A 21914-nucleotide genomic window follows, 5' to 3' on the forward strand; every position below is an offset into this window, starting at 1 on the left:
TTACACTCGGGTCCTACTTGCAGAAGCAGCTAGTTGACCATTGTGAGAAAAGGACTCAGGACTAGATGGGCCTCTCGCCTGATCCAGCAGGGATTTTCCTAAGAGATAGTGCTAAAATGAATTAATGAGGACCCAATTATTGAAAAGGAGGAAAGAGATCGGAAATGGACGTTTTAGGGCAAGTTCTACCTATTCTAGGCCAACTTGTTTTGAACATCTGGTTTTTCTTGATACTGTACTTTCTAATGTGTGTTTTATATTGTTTTACGTGAGCCACGTCGATGTTTTGGTGATTAAGTGGTATGTAAATCCTGTAACATAAAACAAGATAAATCAATAGGCGTTTGTGGCCTGAATCAAGAAAAAAGCCAACATTTTTTTAAAAATCCTTGATGGGTGAGCACACTAAAGGTGACTAGGCTACTTAAAAATGTAAAATTGGTATTCCCAGGAGTGTGTGTGTGTTTGTTAGAGAGAAAGAGACACACAGAGAGAAGCAGACAGCGAAAATCTGCCTTTTCTAAGGATGTTGTGCAGTGCAGTGCCAATATGTTAGCAGGGAAGTTATGTGTGTGATGCAAGCATGTCTTGCAGCATGTGTGCACAGCCACCAGGGAATTTTGAGGGGGTTTGGCTGCCTCCTTGAAAATTTGGGGGGCCCTCGGTCCCCCAGCCCTCCAGCAGATGATACACCTGCTCACAAGCATATGTATATGAGTAGACAGAGGGACAGCCAAACTGCTGTGTTGCCATGATTCACCACTTCTGCTGCCACTGGGATGCCCCCTCTCGCTGAACTTGATGAAAGGGGCATGTTCCAGTGGCGGCAGAAGCAGGGGGCAGGGGGGCCCTGCCTCCTGCGCTTCCGCCACCTGAGGCGGCTGCTTCACCCTACCTCATAGAATCATAGAATTGTGGGGTTGGAAGGGATCCCAAGGGTCACCCAGTCCAAACCCCTGCAATGCAGTAATCTCAGCACACGGTCCAATTTGGAACCATACTGTACCCTGCTTAGCTTTGCAAATCTGCTAGCTCTGTGTGTGTGTGTGTGTGTGTGTGTGTGTACACATATGTATGTACATACAGAACAACTTGTGGAGAGGGGGAGTGCATTTAGGTAGCTTTAACATAGGATTAAGCACACCCTCCCATCAGATGTCAAAGAAATAAACAACTATCTGATGTTTAGAAGACATCTGAAGTAAGTCCTGTTTAGGGAAGTTTTTAATAACTGATGTTTTAATGTATTTTTAATCTTTTGTTGGAAGCTGCCCAGAGTGGCTGGGGAAACCCAGCCAGATGGGCGGGGTATAAATAATAAAATTATTATTATTATTATTATTATTATTATTATTATTATTATTATTATTATTATTATTATTATTATTAACGTCTGCACATCCAAGATCAGAGGCAGCATGCTGGAACATTAAGGGGAATCCAGTCCAGTTCACCAGAGTCTGGAGCCCTACCAAGCCCAGGACCTCTAGAGACCAGGCCCTGAGGTAGTTGAAGACCCAGCTTTCTAGTGGGCTTTTTCACTCCAAATGCATGCAATAGTTTATTCATTTATTTATTTATTGCATTTCTATCCCCCGTTTCTCCTCTAAGGAGCTCAGGGTGGAATGCATGGTTCTCTCCCTCCTCATTTAATCCCCCAAACAACCCTGTGAGGTAGGTTAGGCTGAGAGACTATGACTGGCCCAAGGTCACCCCATGAGCTTTGTGGCCAAGTGGGGATTTAAACCCCTGGTCTCCCAGGTCCTAGTCTGACACTCCAGCCACTGCACCACCCTGGCTCTTTGTTCAGTTCGTTCCTTGTGGTATGGTCTCCACACTTCCTCTAAAATTTGTATCTCGCACATGCCCAAGTACCAACTGCTGAGGAACGGAATAGGGATATTGTCTGTGGGCCTCCTAGAGTAAACAGGGTGTTGGAATAAATACACCTTTTGGTGTGGGTGAGAGAGACAGAGGAAGAGGGAGGGAGAGAAGCCATTCAGTAGCTGCTGCATGCATAGTGTGGGTGAAGAGGAAACAATTGTTGTTTTAAGGGTGGGGGGGACACAACTGCATCAACAACTACCCAAACCCAAACCAATGCTGGATAAACAAAATCATTTACCCCAAAGATGCCAAATCCACCTCCCCCTTCCCCCTGCTCACTTTCCTTTCCGATTCACACATTTTATTTTCCCTGGAATCAGATCAGAGGTACAGGGATGGGATTTCCCCACCCCACCCCTCTTATTTCTTCCCACACTACACAGGATGTTTATAGCACCCCATTCCTGCTCAAAACATGTAGAGTGAATTCCACACGCACACCCTACAACACCAACACCATCACATTTTGCTGTCAGAGCTGTCAAGCTGAATCCCGCTTTAATCTGCCAAAAGCACTTTTCTGCTGACATTTTTAATAAATACTTTCAGCTTTTAAACACATTTGTGGGAGCCATTTTGCCCCCTCCTCTCTCCCTTCCTCTTCTCCTCCTTCAGGAGAATGAGCTCTGAAAGCCTTAATAGCAAATACATTATGCTTATCAAAGGCTTCCTCCCCCTTCCTTTTTTGCATCCTGAAGCAGAGGTAGTGTTTTCAATTTTAAAGCTAAATTAACTGTCCAATTGAATTTGGCTGGTGTGAGCTGCTTTTTCCTGTGACAGGTTTTAGTTATGAAGCATATTTCACATTAATAGAACGGAACATGAAAACCCCACTCTCTCTGGGATGTAACCGTGGCTCACCATTGAAATGTTAAATTTAATATTTCAGACATGACTCGTGCCAGTGTTTGATTATTGTTCGTCATTTAAATCTCTCCTAACGGGGGAAGGTCCTAATTAGCAAAAAATCATGTTTTAATGAAGGCAAAATGCTAATTGCTAACACAAAAAAGCCTTCACATAAAATTATCCCAGCACTTCCATTGATTTCTTGGTGATTTAAAAAAAGTAAAAATAAAATAAAGAGCCCATTTGTGTGTTTATACACTTAGACGTCGTTTTGCATTGAGTTTATCATAACATTTCATTCAAAAGCAGCGTTTCCAATCACCCCCTAACCCTGCCCCACTAATCACAATCTACCCTAGCCCCCAATTCAGAGCAGGAGGAATCATCAAAAGAGGTGAGCTCACCCATGCAGCCCAGAATAATTGGAACAGCAGTTGGTTGTTTTTTTAAGTACAAAAAACCACACAAACAATTTCATGTACACCCCAGCCCCCCCCAACTCCCCCCCTCAAAGTAATCCTCTTGAGCCATCTTTTGCTCCCAGGAAGCACAATTCCGTTTTGTTTTCCCTGCCTCTGATCTTTCACTTATCATACTATTTGCGCTATGATTATAGTGTTTGCAAGGGAGCTCAGCCACTTATGCCATAACACTCAATCATGACATGGGGGGCGGGGGGAGAGAAAGTTATTACACAGTGACCTCTGGATGCCAACGTTTGTTCAGCGAGATTTATGAAATTGCCACAACACAGCGCCGCCCGTTTCTCAGTGGTACTCACATCGCTGAGGCAGTCCCTGGAGCTGCTGAGCTGGGAGCTGGTGGCCTCCCGGATGCTGTCGTCCTCGCTGTTCCTGCCACTTCGCTTCATGGGGACTTTCATCTGCAGTGATCAAAAAACATCATCCCATTGAAACAGGTGTTTTAGTAAATCCCTCTCAGTTCATTCACCACCAGTCAGCGCTGAAGCTCATCTGGGGCACAAGGCACAGCCCCACCGTGTTCTTAAAGCTGTGGCAGGGTAATTTTGTATCTCTCAATGGCTTACATGATCTTTGGCAGGGGTCAGCAAACTTTTTAAGCAGGGAGCCAGTCCACTATCCCTCAGACCTTGTGGAGGGCCAGACTATATTTTGGGAAAAAAATAAATGAACGAATTCCTATGCCCCACAAATAACCCAGAGATGCATTTTAAATAAAAGGACACAGTCTACTCATGTAAAAACACCAGGCAGGCCCCACAAATAACCCAGAGATGCATTTTAAATAAAAGGACACATTCTACTCATGTAAAAACACGCTGATTCCCGGACTATCCACGGGCCGGATTTAGAAGGTGATTGGGCAGGATCTGGCCCCCGGGCCTTAGTTTGCCTACCCATGCTCTTTGGGGTAATTTCTTGGGGGCTGAAAGCCAGCAGTGGTTGTGGCTGGAGCCAATAGTGGGAGGAGCTGGAACCAATGGTAGGAGGAACTGAAACTAAAAAAAAAGGGGGGGAGGGCAGGACCAGTGCCAGAAGCCTAAAGAGCACATTTTCCCTCTTCCTGGCTGCCCCACACTTCTCTCCATCTTATCACCTGCACCCAGTTAGGCCTAGGGCCGCATGAAATTAGGCCACGGGACACATATTGCCCTTGAGGCCACAGATTTTCTAATCCTTGTTCTAAACCATCGTAGAAGAAAAATGGGGGCAGTTGATTGTCTGAAAGGGACCTGTGGCCAAATGTCTCTCTGGGCAAACATATTATATTCTGTATATTTTTAATGACTTGCATGTGCTTTTGTAGGATTGTGTCAGTACGGTATTGTAATTTTCTTACGTTCATTTTTAATATGCTGTAAGGCCCTTTGGAGAGTAAACGAAAGAAGTGTCTCCCAACATACACAATGATAACAAATAAATTGGGATCAGAAAAATAAAACAATACTGGTAAAATAATGTAGGTTTGTAACACAAATGTATTCATAAATAAAACTTAAGAGTAAAAGACTAAACAGTTTTTTTCAGTTGTCATTGGTGTATGAATGTGTACACACACATGCTTTTTGACATTCATACATTAATGAAAACTGAACAAGATTTTTTGGTCAGAATATGTTTGGTCTTTTGCATTTATATTTGTGTTTAGGGTTCTTAACAGAATCACAGAACTGTAGAGTTGGAAGGGATGGCAAGGGTCATCTATTCAAACCCCCTGCAGTGCACGAATCACAGCTTCATTGGAGGTTTCAAAGCAGAGGTAGGATGGCCATCTTTCAGAGATACTTTAGCTGAACCAGTTTCCAAAGCATAGTCCACTGCAGTAATCTAATCTGGAGGTTATGAGAGGATGGAGTCCAGTGGCCAAGTCATCTTAATCCAAAAAGCATCAACAGCTGGCAAACTAGCGAGAGATGGAAACAGGCAGTCTTGGACACAGATGCTGTCCAAGCCTTCAGCAGCAGTACGGGATCCAAGAGTAACCCCAATCTAGGCACCTGCTGCTTCCAAGGAGGCACAGTCCTCTATCTAGAGCAAGCTGTCTCTTCAATTATTGGACACGATAATTCAGATCATATAACACCTCCATCTTGTCTAGATTCAGTTTGAATTTTTTGGCCAAATCCAGCCCATCATCACCTCCAGGCACCCATCTAGCACCTGAACCACCTCTACCAATTCAGATGTTACAGCGAGAGTTGTACACTATTTGCACGTTGGTGACACCTCACTCCAAATCTCCTGAAGATATCTCATGACAGCTTCATATTGGTGTTAAATGGCATGTGACACAAGATGGATTCCTGTGGAATGCTACAAGGTAGTTCCCATGGCTCCAAGTAATACCCCCTATTGCTACTCTGGACAAGCAACCATTAGAAGCTGAACCACCATAAAACAGTTGTGTATCCTTCGTCCCCACCTCACAGACTCCCTCCAGGAGCATACCATGGGCAGCAGTATCAAAATCTACAGAGAAGTAAGGGAGAATGAGCAGGGGATCACTCCTCCATCTTTCACCTGATGAAAGTGATCAACCAGGGTGACCAAGACACTTTTGGTGCCATGACCAGGCCTGAAGCCAGATTGAACAGGTCTAGATAACCCCTTTCCCACTGGGAGATAGTTGTTTAGGACTTCTGCGCCCAGGACCCTAAATGAGGGACACATCTCTACCTCCTTCCAGGAAGATAACACCATAGCCAACACACACCTGGAATGACCCTCTCAGTCAAGTTCCTTTGTCTAAATCTAGTAAGTCAAGATGGGCAGGACCAAAGGGTCAAGTTTGAACCCCTCTAAGAAATGTATTCACATCCTCACACCATAACAATGGAAACTGATACAGTACAGCCAGACCCAATGATGCTCTGGATACCTTCTCCAGACTTACTCTGTGGCATCTAATTCTGCCCAGATCTGTGTGGGCAGAATTACTACAGCATGTCTTCAAGGATGGAATAGCATTGCTCTGCTGGCTAGATAAAGAAAGCTCACTCGCCATACAGAATAATATTGCTGGATGGCTATTAGAGGATGCAATGGTAGCAGAAAAGTAAGCTTTCCACACCACCATCAATAGGTGCAAGAATGTGCTGGGTCAAACTCAGACTGGAATTCGCACCAACTGTGCTCCTGCCATCAACCTTCCTTCCTTCATCATGCACAGGTCTCTGGAGTACCATGGAGGTTTGCATACAGCACAGCATCAGTGACGATACTCAGGCACAATCATACTGATGGCCTTACACATCTCCTGGCTCCACAGTGAGACAAGGTCCTCAACAGGAGCACTAGCAAACACTGGATTTCTGAGGGGATATGTGCTGAGACCTTTTGTGGGAGTCATAGGGGGCACTGGTGGGAACACTTGCGCTCACAGGCATCATGTTGATGACCATGGCATTACAGAGCTTTGCAACTGCATGTAAGTTTGTGGAGGAGACTCATTTAACAAAGCCAACTGCTCTCTGCTGCTTTATCAGGTCTCCTAGCCCACGGATTGTGATGCTTGCCTAACCACCCTAACATCTCCTTTAAGATTAGACAATCCTTAAAACAGCAGTACCTCATTTTTCATCTATCACACAGGATGCTGCGGCCTTATACCAAATCAGACTATTTGTCTGGCAGTGGATTTCAAGCAGCCAGTCTCTTGCATGCCCTGCTAACTAAGATCCTTGTAATGGGAGAGGCCAGAGAATGAACCCAGGAGCTTTGCAGGCAAACAGCATCCTCTACTACAGAGCTAAGCACTTTCTCCAATTTTCTAGTCCCTGGTGTATCGCTGTCCCTAATTTAACCCCATATTTGCCTTTTGGAGACGCCTTCTTAGTGTGAGTTGCTAGAGTTGCCACCCTCCAGAACACAGCTCCACCCCCACCAGTATTTAAATATTTAAGAGTGGGGTGGATGGGTGGGTGTGGATGCATTTTTTGCTCTAATGCGCCTACATGTGCGTGAACATTAAGATAGCATGTCATACACAGCCTGACACTTTGCACACTGGGGAGGCTCGTACTCAACTGCTGATAACAGGTTGTAGGGCAATTATGCTATTCCTGGCCTATTTTTAACTGAAGGAACACACAGAGACACATGCAGATGCAGACACACTGCCAACTTTTAATTCAGTAGAAGGACAGGCTGTTGCAGAATAAGTGAGTGCAGGGTACTGAAAGAGAAGCTCAATCTTCATTTATGTGGAAGGGCTCACATAGTAATCCTTGGAAGAACAACAGCAACACTACAAAAGTGACAGCTATTTTCAGCACTGAAATGCTGGGGTGGGAGTTAGAATATTAAAAGGAAGATGCCTTATACCAAATTAGATCATTAGTCCCACTGGGCTCAGTTCTGTCTACACTAACTGGCAGCAGCTCTCTAAGGTCTCAGGCAGGGAGCCTTTCCCAGACCTACCTGGAGAAGCTGGGGGTCAAACCTGGGTTTTTCTGTATGCAAAGCTGGGAACCCATCACTGAACTATGCCTGAAATACAGTGGCTTGCCTAAGGCTACTGTCAGGGAACTGCCATCAGTGCCGGAGGGAGAGAGCAAAATCCAGAGGGATTCCGGAGAGCGTCCCGGGATTGGGAGAGGCAGCCCATCTTCTGGGGAAGAGAATCAGCGTAGCACCAGTGGAGAAGGGGGGCATATGGGGGAAGCAGCAAGGCGGTCCCATGACTCCTTGCCGGGGACCAGCGGGGAGAGTAGAGGTCCTCCGCTGCCTACGCCCTCCTTGCGCAGAAGGCTTCCGCGCAGAGAGAGTAGGAGGAGACTAGGCGTCAAAGAGCTTCTTTGCTGGAAGAAGTTTAAGAAACGCCCACTGACGGATTCTGCCAGCGATTGAGACAGCCACGGGTGTGTGGCTGTCCGGACAGAAAAGGTTCACTCAGGCAATCCAGCCAGGTGTTTGCACCGGCTTACGCACGAGCAACCCCTAGAACCATTACAGCTACCTACTAAGTTCATCACCATGGTGTGAATTGAAATAGGAAAACTGGGGCAGAGCATATACTTTGTCTGCAGAAGGTCCCAGGTTCCATCTCAGACAACCCTGCCTCAAATCCTAGAGAACTGCTGTCAGGCAGTATAAGTAATGCTGCGTTAGATGGTCCAGCAATGAAATATTAGAAAGCAAGCTTCAAGACACAGATTCAAAATGTATGCATGCAGGTCATGTGTGCAGCTTGCGACCTCAGCCCTGCCCATCCCATGCACAGAGCCTACACACTTTGAAGATATGAATGGGGTTCCAGATCACAAACTGCAAGCTCCACGCATGCACACGCCCACACACCAGCTCCTCTGCAAAGATGGAACCACTGTAATTACTTCAAAGCTATCAGTAAACATGGCTAAGTGCAAAGTTGTTTGCAACTGAGAAGCCTCCATATCACATTTCCTTCTCAACAGCATCATGTGGACTCATTCTCTGTCTTGGTTTATGGCAGCTTCCTTTGTATATACATCCACAGAAGAGAGGAAGAAAGTTATGAATGTAAAACTAGCATGGGACAGAAATAGGCTCATCCATCTATCCCTAATTAATCTCTCCCTCCCTCCCTCTCTCTCTCTCTCTCTCTCTCTCTCTCTTTCCTTCCCTCCACATACATATCTATATACATCTTTACACGCGCATGCATGCATATGCACACACACACTCACACAGTTTTGCATGCATTCAATCATAAGTCATACAAAATGTGCATTTAAATCATATACATTTCCCCCAGTATTGTATACACAATTTTGTATGCACTTTCCTCCAAAAGAAGCATTTTCTATTTCCCATGCCCCTCCTTACAAATTTCTGGATATTTTTTCTACACATCCTCCCTAAAATATTCATTTATACAGTGGTACCTTGGTTTACATACGCTTCAGGTTACATATGCTTCAGGTTACAGACTCCGCTAACCCAGAAATAGTACTACGGATTAAGAACTTTGCTTCAGGATGAGAACAGAAATTGTGCTCTGGCGGTGTGGCAGCAGCAGGAGGCCCCATTAGCTAAAGTGGTGCTTCAAGTTAAGAACAGTTTCAGGTTAAGAACGGACCTCCGGAACGAATGAAGTACTTAACCCGAGGTACCACTGTATATGTATTCTCCTTGTGAAGCATGCATTAAAAAAACAAGCAAACCCATCGTCACAAAAATCTGAAGAGGTGTTCCATCCAATCGATAATGCATTATGATTTACCTCTATGTTTGGGAATGGGAAATTATAGGTCAGTTGACTTTTGTGGACCTGATGAAATTCTGCTCCATCTTCATTAACTCAGCTGCTTTTATGGTTTTATTTCAATCAGATGACATGAGAAGGTGCTTTGGGGCAGGGCAGTCATCTCTTTGCTGTCTCTCCTCTTTCCAAAGTTTGCATACGAAAAACAACTGTGCACTTCCAATTCACACACAGAAGTAAATGGAGAGAATCTGACCTAACAAGGTCTTGCGTGGGCAAGCAAATTAGAAGCATCACTGCTGCCATTAACCTTTCAGAGTAAATATCAATTATGAAAACTTGCTTCAGTACCTATGTCCCCTGTTTGCTGCCGTGAATTAAGAGGGTCATCAGCCTTTTCGACAGATCTTGTTCATTTACACCTGCTGCCTGCCAGCAGGGGAGCCCACACCCCCGCCGCCAGTGCACTGAGCCAACCTGCTTTAATTCATTGGTAATTATCTTAATGAGACACACGCAGGACTGAACTAGGAGGACAACTTGTTCTGCTAAATGGGATGTGCTGGTTTCGGGGGGTACCCCTTGGCACAGCTGGGTGTTGTAAAGTGTTGTAAATGAAGTCCGTTTCTTCAAAGCTGATCCTTGCTTGCTTGAAATTTGACAGATCTCCCTGTCATTTGGAGAAGGTCCCAGGTCCAATCTCTGACATATCCAAGTAGGGCTGCGAGAGAACCCTGCCTGAAACCCTGGAGAGCTTCTGCCTGTCCGTGCAGAAAATACCTAGCTGGATGGACTACTTGTCTGACTCACCAGAAGGCAGCTTCTTATTAGGGAAAGGGCTGTAGCTCCATGCAGTGGCAGAGCTTCATGCTCCGGCACCGGGGGGGGGGGGCGCGGCAGAGAGCAGGCATGGGTGTGGCTGGTGCACGTCCGGGGTGTGTGGTGCGCATCCTGGGGGCGTGGCACGCCTCCCGCAGGGGCATAGCGCACATCCTGGGGGCATGGTGCACCACCTACGGGGGTGTGGCGCGCAGTGCAGGGGGGCAGCCACGATGGCTCCCCACCGGGATCGCGCTGCTGGGGGCGATGCGCTTCCCCCGCTCCCCACTTCCTCCACCAGTCGCTCCATGGCAGAACTTGATTTGCATGCAGATTCTCCCAGGTTCAGGTTTACATTTCTTTACATCCACTGCCACAATATTTAGTGATGGCTACCAACTGTGGGTTAAACCACAGAGCCTAGGACTTGCCGATCAGAAGGTCGGCGGTTCGAATCCCCGTGACAGGGTGAGCTCCTGTTGCTCGGTCCCTGCTCCAGCCAACCTAGCAGTTCGAAAGCACGTCATGTGCAAGTAGATAAATAGGGACCGCTCTGACGGGAAGGTAAACGGCGTTTCCGTGCACTGCTCTGGTTCGCCAGAAGCGGCTTAGTCATGCTGGCCACATGACCCGGAAGCTGTACGCCGGCTCCCTCGGCCAATAAAGCGAGATGAGCGCCGCAACCCCAGAGTCGGTCATGACTGGACCTAATGGTCAGGGGTCCCTTTACCTTTTTACCAACTTGGAAGGTTTCAATATAGTATTAAACAAATTCGTGGGGAATGAGGCCATCAGTGTCTACTAACCCTGATGTTTGTGTTCTGCCTCCACCCTCAGAGGCAGTATGCCTCTGAGTGCCAGTTGCTGGAAATCACAAGGTCTTGCTGTTGTGCGCAGGTCCTTCTTTTGGACTTCCCATAGGCACTGGCTTGACCACAGTGAGAATAGGATGCTAGAGTATGATGGATCCAGGAGGGCAGTTCTGTTCTTAACACCAACATGGTGTATTGCAAGATTGGAACCAAATGGGCATAGGTTCTGGTCCTAGGCCCCTCACCTGTTATTTCATTTCAGTTCCACCTGGTTTTCAAGAATAAATATAGAGCCTATAATATAAATATGTAGAAGGAAAACCCATTGTACTACCTGAAACATTTTCACAAAGATGGACAACCCCTTTATTAATGAGATGCAAATTCAATTGGGAAATGTTCAAAAACAATTAAGGTCCTTTTAAACAAAGTCCTAGGAGAGAAATGGGGAAAAAAATAGTGGAAGAAAATATAATGCCAAAAGGACTAATATCATATTTGTAGAAAACCATTATAGAGGTTCAATTTTGTCCACAGCAAAACTTGAGACGGTGGTGGGAAGTGAATTGGGATTTAGAAACTGAAGAAGATGCATGCAACAAACAGTGGACAAAAGCGCCATACAAAGCCAATAGAAAACAACCAGAGAAATAAAGCTTTAATGCAACCTTTGTGAACCTAGTGCCCTCCAAATGTTTTAGACTACAACTACTGATGTGAGTTGCAGTCTAAGATATTTGGAGGGCACCATGCTAGAAAATAATGCTTTTTTACAGGGATGGGAACCCATGTCCCCAGATGTTGCTGGAGCAGAACTCCCATCACGGCTGATCATTGGAGGCTGATGGAAACTGGAGACCAACAACTGCAGGGCCAAAGATTGCCCAGGAATTCACGTGCAGGTGAATATAAGCAGATGTAGCTAGACTGAATTTTTCCTGGTTAATAAAATGAATATCATCCGCTATTATCTCTGATTCAGGAAATCCTATGTGAACCAGAGGGAGAAACCAGCAAAGCTTGAACCGTTCCAACCTGCTCACAGGCTCCAGGTGCTTGTGAGTAATCCCAAGCCACCGTGCCAGCCAAGAATCATGAGCCACATGCCACTGGATATCAAGTCCCATGATTAAACATCATAACTCATTCCAGCCATAACTTCTGCTCATTATATTCTAGCTTTTCTTTTCCTTTCCTGACATGGATCTTTGTTCTTCCCTGAACAGTATTTTATTTTATTTTATTTATTTATTTGGAGTGGATTGGGAAGGACAGGAAAGGACAGGAAATGGAAAAGTGTTTTCACCCCGAAAACCCAGTCCCCCTTCCTTAGCACTCCGTATGAGTATCTCTGCCTCCACCACCACCTGACTTCCATTTCATCCAAACAGCTCGACTCTCCAGTTAAAGCAAGAGTCTCCTCCCAGGTCCCAGGTCATCAGAAAGATTATTTTTATTTAGGGTTGCATCTATTTTCAAATTGCAAGCATTCCCCCACCCCCACCCCCTTTGCTCATTATTAATAAATACACTTCAATTTATCAAAAGCTCCCTTTTGAGTGCTACTGGGAGCCCTGGGGCAAAAGGAGACAAATTCTTTTCTTAAGTTGTTCTGAAAGGTGCTGGGCTCAGCGACCCTCACCCCCATTAACCTACCAAAGCTAGTTCACTCCTACTGGGAGCTCTGCAGCTTGCACAGCGGCAAACTCAAACTGATCTTGTGCCATCTCAATATATTTGTTCATTATCTTGCGCACACACAGAAGCATTTGGAAATGTACTTGGGGCACAGGCCAAATTGAATCATCTGCCTTCATTTTCTACACGATCTGAAGCTACAGCTGCTACAACAGGCTGTGGGATTTCTTCCCCCACCCCAATTTCTCCCTCCCTGACCCCCCTCCATCTCTCTCTTAAAGCCACATCCATCTGTTTTTGCTTGTTTTTTTAAGCACTTTATGAAGTTTGATACTTAGCATACAATTTTTTTAAAAAAGTATCACAATTAAAACTTCAGGAAGATTCCTTTTTGTTTTGCAGCAGAAAGGAGAGAGAAAAGAAGCAGGTGAGGGAAACTGTGTGCCTGCCCCCACGAGATAATCCATATGCAGAATCTTTGTACCGCAAAGTTTACAAAGGAGACGAGTACAAAATGTGTACCGGATGCTTCCAGGCGATGCATTTTTCTCCCAACTATTGTTGTAGGGGCAAACGTTGTTGGATTATTATCATCATACTAATTATCATTTAATTTATTACCTGCACTTCTCCCTAAGGTCCCAGGGTGGGTGGCAGTATTAAAACTCAACATTATACAACACAGTATTTAAAAGTAAAAAAATAGTTACAGAAATAAGCTGGGTCCTAAAAAAATAGACCTCAAACCACAAACCAAGGCAAAGAGGTGCATATTCAGCATCCACTAGAAGCTGCATAATGAGAGTGCTAGAGCAGGGGTCAGCAAACTTTTTCAGCAGGGGGCCAGTCCACTGTCCCTCAGACCTTGGGGGGGGGCTGGACTATATTTTTTGGGGGGGGGATATGAATTCCTATGCCCCACAAAAAAACCAGAGATGCATTTTAAATAAAAGCACACATTCTACTCATGTAAAAACACCAGGCAGGCCCCACAAATAACCCAGAGATGAGTTTTAAATAAAAGGACACATTCTACTCATGTAAAAACATGCTGATTCCCGGATCGTCCGTGGGCTGGATTTAGAAGGTGATTGGGCTGGATCTGGCCCCCAGGCATTAGTTTGCCTACCCATGTGCTAGAGGTACCTCTGTAGGGAGTAAGTTCCACAACCTAGGGGCTGCTGCAGAGAAGGCCCTCTCCTGGGGCCCCACCTCCACAAGCTTCTGAAGGCAAAAAAGGCTACCAAGAGGAACTCTGCCAATCTGGCTCTGTAGGGAAGGAGGTGCTCTCTCAGGTATCTGGGCTTTGAACACTACTGCAAACATCCTGAATTGGGCCCAGAAACAAATGGAAACTAGAGTAGCTGTTTCATGAGATTGAAATGGAACTCCAGCCAGTAATCTGGCTGCTGAGCTTTGGACCAATTGAAGTGTCTGAGTCATCTCCAAGGGCAGCCCCACCCAGAGCACAATGCAGTAATCCAGTTTGGAAGTTGACAGCTCCTGACATCTCAGATCACTGCTCATGCTAGCAGGGGCTGACTCGTGTATATAGTCATAACATTTCTCAAGAGTCACAAATGGGACTAAACCAGGGCTCGGCAAGGTTTACCTTGCCTGGGCTGGTTCACTCCAGCGGAGATCCCTCTGTGGGCTAGATCACGTGCACGCGTGAGCGTGCATGCCAGTGATTTCCAGTGTCTGCGCAGATGCTGCGCGGGGACTCGCCAAATGGGCGGCTTGGTTTGGCGGCAGCTCGTGGGCCGGTTAAATGACCCCCCACGGGCCGCTTGTGACCCATGGGCCTTAGGTTGCTGACCCCTGGACTAAATATAGGAAGAGCCCTGCTGAATCTTATCTATGCCAGGTAGAATACAAGGAACGGTACAGCATTTGCTTTGCACTCAGAAGGCCCCAAACTCAGTCCCTGGCCTCTCCAGGTAGGGCTGGGAGAGGCCCCTCCCTGACGGAGAGCTACTGCCAGTGAGTTCAAACCAGGGAAGAAGAACCTGTGGCCCTCCAGATATTGCTGTATTACAGCCAGAACCAGACCTCCCATAAGGTGAGGTGAAGCAGCCGCCTCAGGTAGCAGAAGTGCAAGAGGCGGTGCTCCACCTGGCCAACTACTGCTGGTGAGGAGGCGGCGTTCCAGCACATGGTGTTGCCGCCCATCTTCCCTGCCCCTGGGGGAGAAGCTGAGTGGCAATGCTTGGAGAAGAGCCCCAGCGCACACCAAGTTGGGTGAGAACTGGGGCATTCCTGTGAGCCATGTTGCTGATCAGGCTTCCTACCACCTAGGGGAGAAGCCAAGTAGTAATACTTAGAGGAGCATTCTGGCTCCCATTGAGTTTAGCGAGAGCAGGAACATGGCGGCAGAAAAGGGCAGGTGTGGTGGCGGGGGGCAGGAGGCAGCAATTCCTGTTTTGCCTCCGGTGGTGAAACGGAACAGGCTGCCCCTGACTACAACTCCTATCAACCTTGACCACTGGCCATGGTGTCTGGGGCGGATGGGAGTTGGGAGTCTGACAATATCTGATGGGCCAAAGGTTCCCCATGCCTGGTCTAGACAATACTGAGCTAGGTGGAGCAGCAGTCTGACTCCATATAAGCAGCTTCCAATGTTCCTGATCAGCTCCCATAGCGACCAACCAGCAAGATCTCCTGACGGGCAACTGGTATTTAGAGGCATACCGCCTCTGATATTGGGGGTAACATAGCCACTGTGACTTGTAAAAGGTAAAAGCAGTGCTTTTTCTGAGGGGACGCAGAGGTACGCATACCCCTAAACATTTTGTGAATCCTTGTACTTTTGTCCATTTGCTGTATTTATTTTCCCCGGTTTTAACTATCAAAATGGTGAGAGTACCCGTAAACATTTTTTTAGGGGGAAAAAACCCACTGGGTAAAAGACCTCTGGATGGTTAAGTCCAGTCAAAGGCGACTATGAGGTGCAGAGCTCATCTTGCTTCAGGCCGAGGGAGCTGGTATTTGTCCACAGACAACTTTCTGGGTCAAGTGGCAAGGCAGGACTAAACCGCTTCTGGCGCAACGGAACACTGTGATGGAAGCCAGAGCGCATGAAAATGCTGTTTAATTAATAGCCTTACCCTCCTTTTAAAGCCATCCGAGCTGGGGACCACCAACGCAGATTGTGGTAGCAAATTCGACAGTTGAACTATGCACTGTGTAAAGAAAGACTTACTTTTGCTTCCTCCAAACCTCTCACCCTTTAGCTCCATTGAATGACCCCACATTCCAGTATTATGAAATTATTCCCGTCTACTTTTCCTTTTTGTAGGGTAATGCAGCCCCCAGGGCTATCTTAAGCATATGTGGGGTGCAAGGATCTGCCCCAGGTTGCCCAGTCCCAGGCACGCAGGAGGGCAGCTGCTTCAGCGTCTCGCTGGCTCGGTCACCCCTGAACTCGCGGTGCAGAGCCGCCCACAGCAGAAGAGCCTGCCATGGCACTCCGACCGAAGGGTGGGCTCTTCCCCAGACTCAACTCTCGGGCCCCTGACTCTTGGCCTAGTGCCTCTGAGAGCCCGGCGCCCGGGTGCCCCGCATCCCTAGTGTCTATGGGTAAGATGGCCCTGGCAGCCCCCATGCTTTTCTAACATTAGGAGATTTAAATACACACACCTTCTCATTATGAGTGCCCAGTCTACTTTAAAATACAGTGGTGCCCCGCAAGACGAATGCCTCGCAAGACGGAAAACTCGCTAGACGAAAGAGTTTTCCATTTTGGAAGTGCTTCGCAAAACAAATCTCTTATGGGCTTGCTTCGGAAGACGGAAATGTCTTGCTGTTTTTTTTTTCCTCCCCCCCCCTTTTTCTAAGCCGCTAAGCCGCTTATCAGCTGATCCAATAAGCCGACAAGCCGCTAAAAGCCGCTAAAAGCCGCTAATAGCGCTAATCCGTCAATGGGCTTGCTTCGCAAGACGAAAAAACCGCTAGACAAAGAGAATCACAGAACGGATTCTTTTCGTCTTGCGAGGCACCACTGTATCTAGGAAATTAGGTGAAAGCCTATTGTGCAGGTGAAGTCATTAGAATTGCACCCACAGTTGAGTCAGAAGATTTTGAGCAGGCGAGCTTTAAGTGGCAGACTATGCTCAGCTGATGTACAGAAGGTGCCAAAATTATAAATGCCTGTTCTTGCCAGAATGTGGTAAAAGTCAGTGAGCTGCCTTCATTTTTAAAGCTCGAAGCAAACAAAACCATTTGGCTTTATAAATGCATTTCTTTGACTCTTACAAAAAAAAAAAAAGGACCTATGTATCAAAACAAGATGGAATCATATTGCATCTGACTTGTTTCCTTGAAAATCCAGCCCTAATGCATTCTAACAGAATTTATCTATCCCAAGCATACCTCATAATGAGATCAACTGGGAAAAATATCAGCCTTGTTTGTATATTTTATACGTGCTCTAACTTGGCAGTTTGGAGATTATGTATTCCCCAGGTCCCTCCTTAAATCGCTTCACACACTGCAATTTGATTTTCTTTGCTTGCCCTTTTCCACAATTTCTCCCCCTTACATTTCATTGAGTTCTGGCTCACAGGGCAACATTCCCTTTGAATTAAGGGTGCAATCTTTTTTCCTCTCAATAAGGATATGTGGCACGAAAAAGCAACGTTACGGTTTGAAGATTTTATGATTGAAAGAGGACTCTGGTGTGCGCATGCTTGCGTGGACGTTTGTTTTGTTTTAAATCCAATGAAAAGGCAAATCCTGCAATTCTAAGTAAGGTCTGTAGATGTGTGTGCCTTCTGATCTCACCAGTCAACAGGGATGTGCATCGTGCATGTTTTGCAAACAGAGCGCACCTCAGTGTCAATTACTGTAGCAAAACACATGCATTGGACATAGGTATCACGCAACGTGAGACTAATCTTTCTAAATTGATGGATCATGCAGCTGACAGTTAAATTTGCAAAAAAGGTGGTCATGGGGCTAAAGCCCTAGTACACTGTCTGAGTGTGAAGTCAATGTAAACATTGCTTAATTCCCATAGAATGCCATGCACGGCTGGATGAAGTTATAGCAAGGTGACTGAAACCACTTTTTAAACCTCCAAAGGGAAAAAGAGAGACATTTAAACCATGAATTTGAATTCCAATTCTTTAAATAAACAAAAGTATCAACACCATGCTCACTTACAAACAAATAAAACAAACTACCTAGGAGCATGAGTCAAAAACTAGGATCATGTATGTTACTATATTATGCATTGTTTGTGTTTTTATATTGTAAACTGCCCTGTGATCCTAGGATAAAGGGCAGTATAGAAAATAAATAAATATTAAATAAATAAATAAATACTGGTGTGTATATATATATATATATATATGCAGGTTTTGGTGTCTTCGGGTGTCTTCCCGTGTAAGAGTCGGGGTGTCTGTGCGACGTTTCGACGAGGTCTCACTCGTCATCTTCAGGCTGGTGCTTTCGGCTTCTTGTTACTGTAACAAGAAGCCGAAAGCACCAGCCTGAAGATGACGAGTGAGACCTCGTCGAAACGTCGCACAGACACCCCGACTCTTACACGGGAAGACACCCGAAGACACCAAAACCTGCATTCCTGTACCCGTGAAAATCTACGAAAGCATATATATATATATATATATATATATATATATATATATATATATCCCTGTTCTGCACCTTCTCGAGTGCTTTTACTGCATGGGAAACTGAGAGGTATTTGGGCAGGTGTGTAGAAATCTATGGACTTGAGTGGATGGAATGTAGCCTATTGTGCAAAAAAAGAGAGATTCACATCCATTTTTACCTCTGGCCATGCCCACTGCTAGTCTAGAAGGTTGCCCCTCAGTGAATGTGGGCCTCAAGCTGAAATGTGTCTGAAAATAGGCCTTAAACAGCTTCAAACCCATAACTAGCCTGTATTTCACCCTGGTCAAAGACCTAGTTTGGCATCTCCCATGCACATTTGCGCACACACACACACACACACACACAGTGGGAGCCTCAATGGTGCCCCTCTGGAGGCTTCACCTGGAGCAAAAAAACTGGCTAGCTCCCACTCCCACCCCCGTAGCTACGGATCTGTCAAACATATTATGAAACACACAGCATTTAAGCTGCTTAAGGAAGTCCGGAGGCACAAGATGCACCCATCAAACATTTTGTTAAGAAAATTCCCAGGTGGGTGAAAAATTAGGACCAAAAAGAATTGGGATCTTCTGTGATAGATGATACAAGACAATCCAACTTTCCCACAGGAAACCACTTTTAAAAAGCCTCTTTATCCCATGTGTTTCCAGCTAAAAAGGCTCCCAGTGTGCCTTTACGATCAATAAAACAACAAGACAGTCTTTGCCCTCAGGCTTACAATCTAAAAGACACAACACAAAAGGGATAGGAAAAGGCTCTAGGTATCAAATACTGCCTCAGGGATTGGAGCCTGTGCAGAAGAGTGTGGTCTTGTAAATAAGTCCAAAGTTACTACAGTATTCTGTATAAATCTTTACTTGGTTGCTGAGTGTTAATGTTTCTGGGTCCAACAACAGGCACCAAGAATGAAGAGTAGATTTATAAAAATAAGCTTTGGAGTAGCTTCTAAGACCCTCTGCTAGAACTGAAAATTGAGGCCGAAGGAATTGTCTGGATCATGTGAATCCAGGGTAAGTCTTCAAACTGCAAAGTCCTTAACATTAAGGGAGAGTCCGTAATTTACAAGCTCTATCCTTACACTGGGGGCTAGGGAAATAGGAACGGAAAGTGCCTGTACAGTGGTACCTCGGGTTACATACGCTTCAGATTACAGACGCTTCAGATTACAGACTCCGCCAACCCAGAAATAGTACATCAGGTTAAGAACTTTGCTTCAGGATGAGAACAGAAATTGTGCTCTAGTGGCGCAGCGGCAAAAGGAGGCCCCATTAGCTAAAGTGGTGCTTCAGGTTAAGAACAGTTTCAGGTTAAGAACGGACCTCCGGAACGAATTAAGTACTTAACCTGAGGTACCACTGCATTCACTTTACTTATGTGTCCCATGTTCAGAAATCAATCCAGCAAATACGATCGGTATCTGCTGTTGTTCTTCCTTTCAGTCCACAAATATGCAGTTGATTACGTTTACTGCAGACACCCCATTTGCATTGTGTTTCCTTTTCACTGAAACGGATGAGGTGGAGTAACGTAATGACAACGTAATTATGCAAATCCCATAAGTTCCATGATTTTACCACAGTGGACTGCAAGATGACTTGTGGAGTTTTCGAGGGAAGATAAACTGTAGCAGAACGGAAGCAGTGATGCATAGAGGTTGGAGTGGAAAATGATGCCTTCTTACATCTCTACTGGAGACCGACAGGAGAAGAAAGGAAGGAAAGCTTTATCCCTCCTGCAACATCCCACCATTTTTCTAAGCTGGGGGCAGAGGAGGGGACATTCCATTTCTCCCCTGTCAACCCACTCACTTGCCTAAATGGATTTTCTTTTCACCTATGGATACCAGGCTAGTATTTAAATCAGGGAGGGGGAACCCGTGGACTTTCACATGTTTCTGAACAGCCTGAGCCCACCCACGTTTAAAACTCTGGTTACTGGGAAGCAAGTATTATCAAATACAACACAAGCCACTGATAGACTGAGGTTGAACTGAGCAAGGCGGAAGATGATGTGTTAGTATGAGACTCAGAGAGCAAGCTAGACTAGGTTTACACAGTGTTTTTCCCCCAACATCACACAGGGAAGCGATGAGAACCGACAGCTTTAATGTTGCTGTCATCTACACATAAAGATACCATCTATTAAAGGCTAATATCAAACAGCTGGGATCTTCAAAGCAACTGTAAATTTAATATACATATTAAATTTTCCAAATGCAGGATGCGACGTCTCATGATGTTACGGAACCAAAGAAGAAAAACTATCCTTCAATTTACTGATGTGTTTCCTTGATGCAAATGAATAGTCATTCATCAAATGATAGTAGCTGTGAATAAAAAAACCCCAGCATGTGTGTACACACAAACATACACGGACATCTGGAAAAGAGCTATACTAAGAAGATCTGGAATCCTGGACTTGGATCAAGAAGTGTCACGGGCAGCTCCCAAGGTTTGAGTGGACACAGAGGGCTTTGCACAGCAGAACCCAGGCACAGTCTCTACAAGAGCTTAGATTGGGAAACAAGCCGTGTTTGGATGGATGGGTTGGCAAACAGGCTCTTCATGCTTCCTTTTGCTGGGCTTCTGGGAGGCTAGGGGCCAAATGGAGCAGAGCACAGCTGGAGGTAATTTAGGTAGACAGAGCCTAGCCAACGTCCAGTGAGACTGACTTGAGGAGTGATAGCTGGCAGGGAGATTATTACAAAATGCATAATGGATAAAATACGTGCTTAAGAGTAATTGAGACTGAGCTGAAACAAGAGGGGATTTGGGAAGCAACTCCACTAGAGACGGTGATCCAGCTTCTATCTCTTGATCACAATAGCCGGAATTTTGTTCCTTCCTCTTTCAGGTCCAGAACTTCAAAGAAGTCAGCGACTTACCGTACTCTGGCCAGGCTACAAGCCCTTTCCACTAAGACAGACCTGGGTCACATCTGCACCAAAAGTTTAAAGCACTATGATGTCAGTCATGGCTTTCCCTAAAAGATATTGGGAATTGTTGTTTGCAAAGGGTGCTGAGAATTGCTAGAAGAACCCATCCCTTTCCCTTTACAGAGCTGCAATTTCCAGAGTTCCTTGGGAAGAGGGATTGATTGTTAAACCATTCCTTTAAAGTAATATGGGGTCTCTATACAACTCTCAGCACTCTTAACAAATTACAGTTCACAGGAGTATTTTGGGGGCCATTAGTATATTAAGTGATATGATACTGCTTTAAATTTATAGTGCAGATGGGGCCTCAGTCTGATTTACCTTGAGAGTAGTTCCAGATTAAAATTTATGGTGAAACCATACATTTATAGTTTAAACATATAGCGTAGGTGTGGCCCTGGGCTCCACCGGATATTACGCAGCAACATAGGTTGGTAGCAAGTTCCAAGGTAGAGCAGTCAGGCTCTGAAGACCCAATGAGAGATTCCAGTTTAGAGCTTCTGGAGAAGGCTAGATGTTGATCCACCAGAATCTAAAGTCAACTGAGACTGCCTGTACTGTTTTTAATTTTGAATAAACAAATAAATCATTCTTTATATATTCTTAATTGTTATTTGCTGCCTTGGGATCCATCCAACTTTGGGAGGAAGAGGATAAATATCCCACAGCCA

General features: G+C 45.5%; 1 protein-coding gene across 12 annotated transcripts in view; it reads right to left on the reverse strand.

Moving 5' to 3' along the window:
- FBRSL1 (fibrosin like 1) overlaps positions 1–21914 on the reverse strand; it is a 790067-nt gene that overhangs the window by 424302 nt on the left and 343851 nt on the right. For all 12 annotated transcript variants that reach the window (XM_082203023.1, XM_082203022.1, XM_082203027.1 and 9 more), the window contains exon 3: positions 3518–3619. In XM_082203023.1, coding sequence (XP_082059149.1) covers positions 3518–3619 — 102 coding nt within the window. The remainder of the gene's footprint in view (positions 1–3517; positions 3620–21914) is intronic.

The sequence above is a fragment of the Podarcis vaucheri genome (assembly GCF_965113315.1).
Source record: "Podarcis vaucheri genome assembly, chromosome: 16".
Classification (NCBI taxonomy): domain Eukaryota; kingdom Metazoa; phylum Chordata; class Lepidosauria; order Squamata; family Lacertidae; genus Podarcis; species Podarcis vaucheri.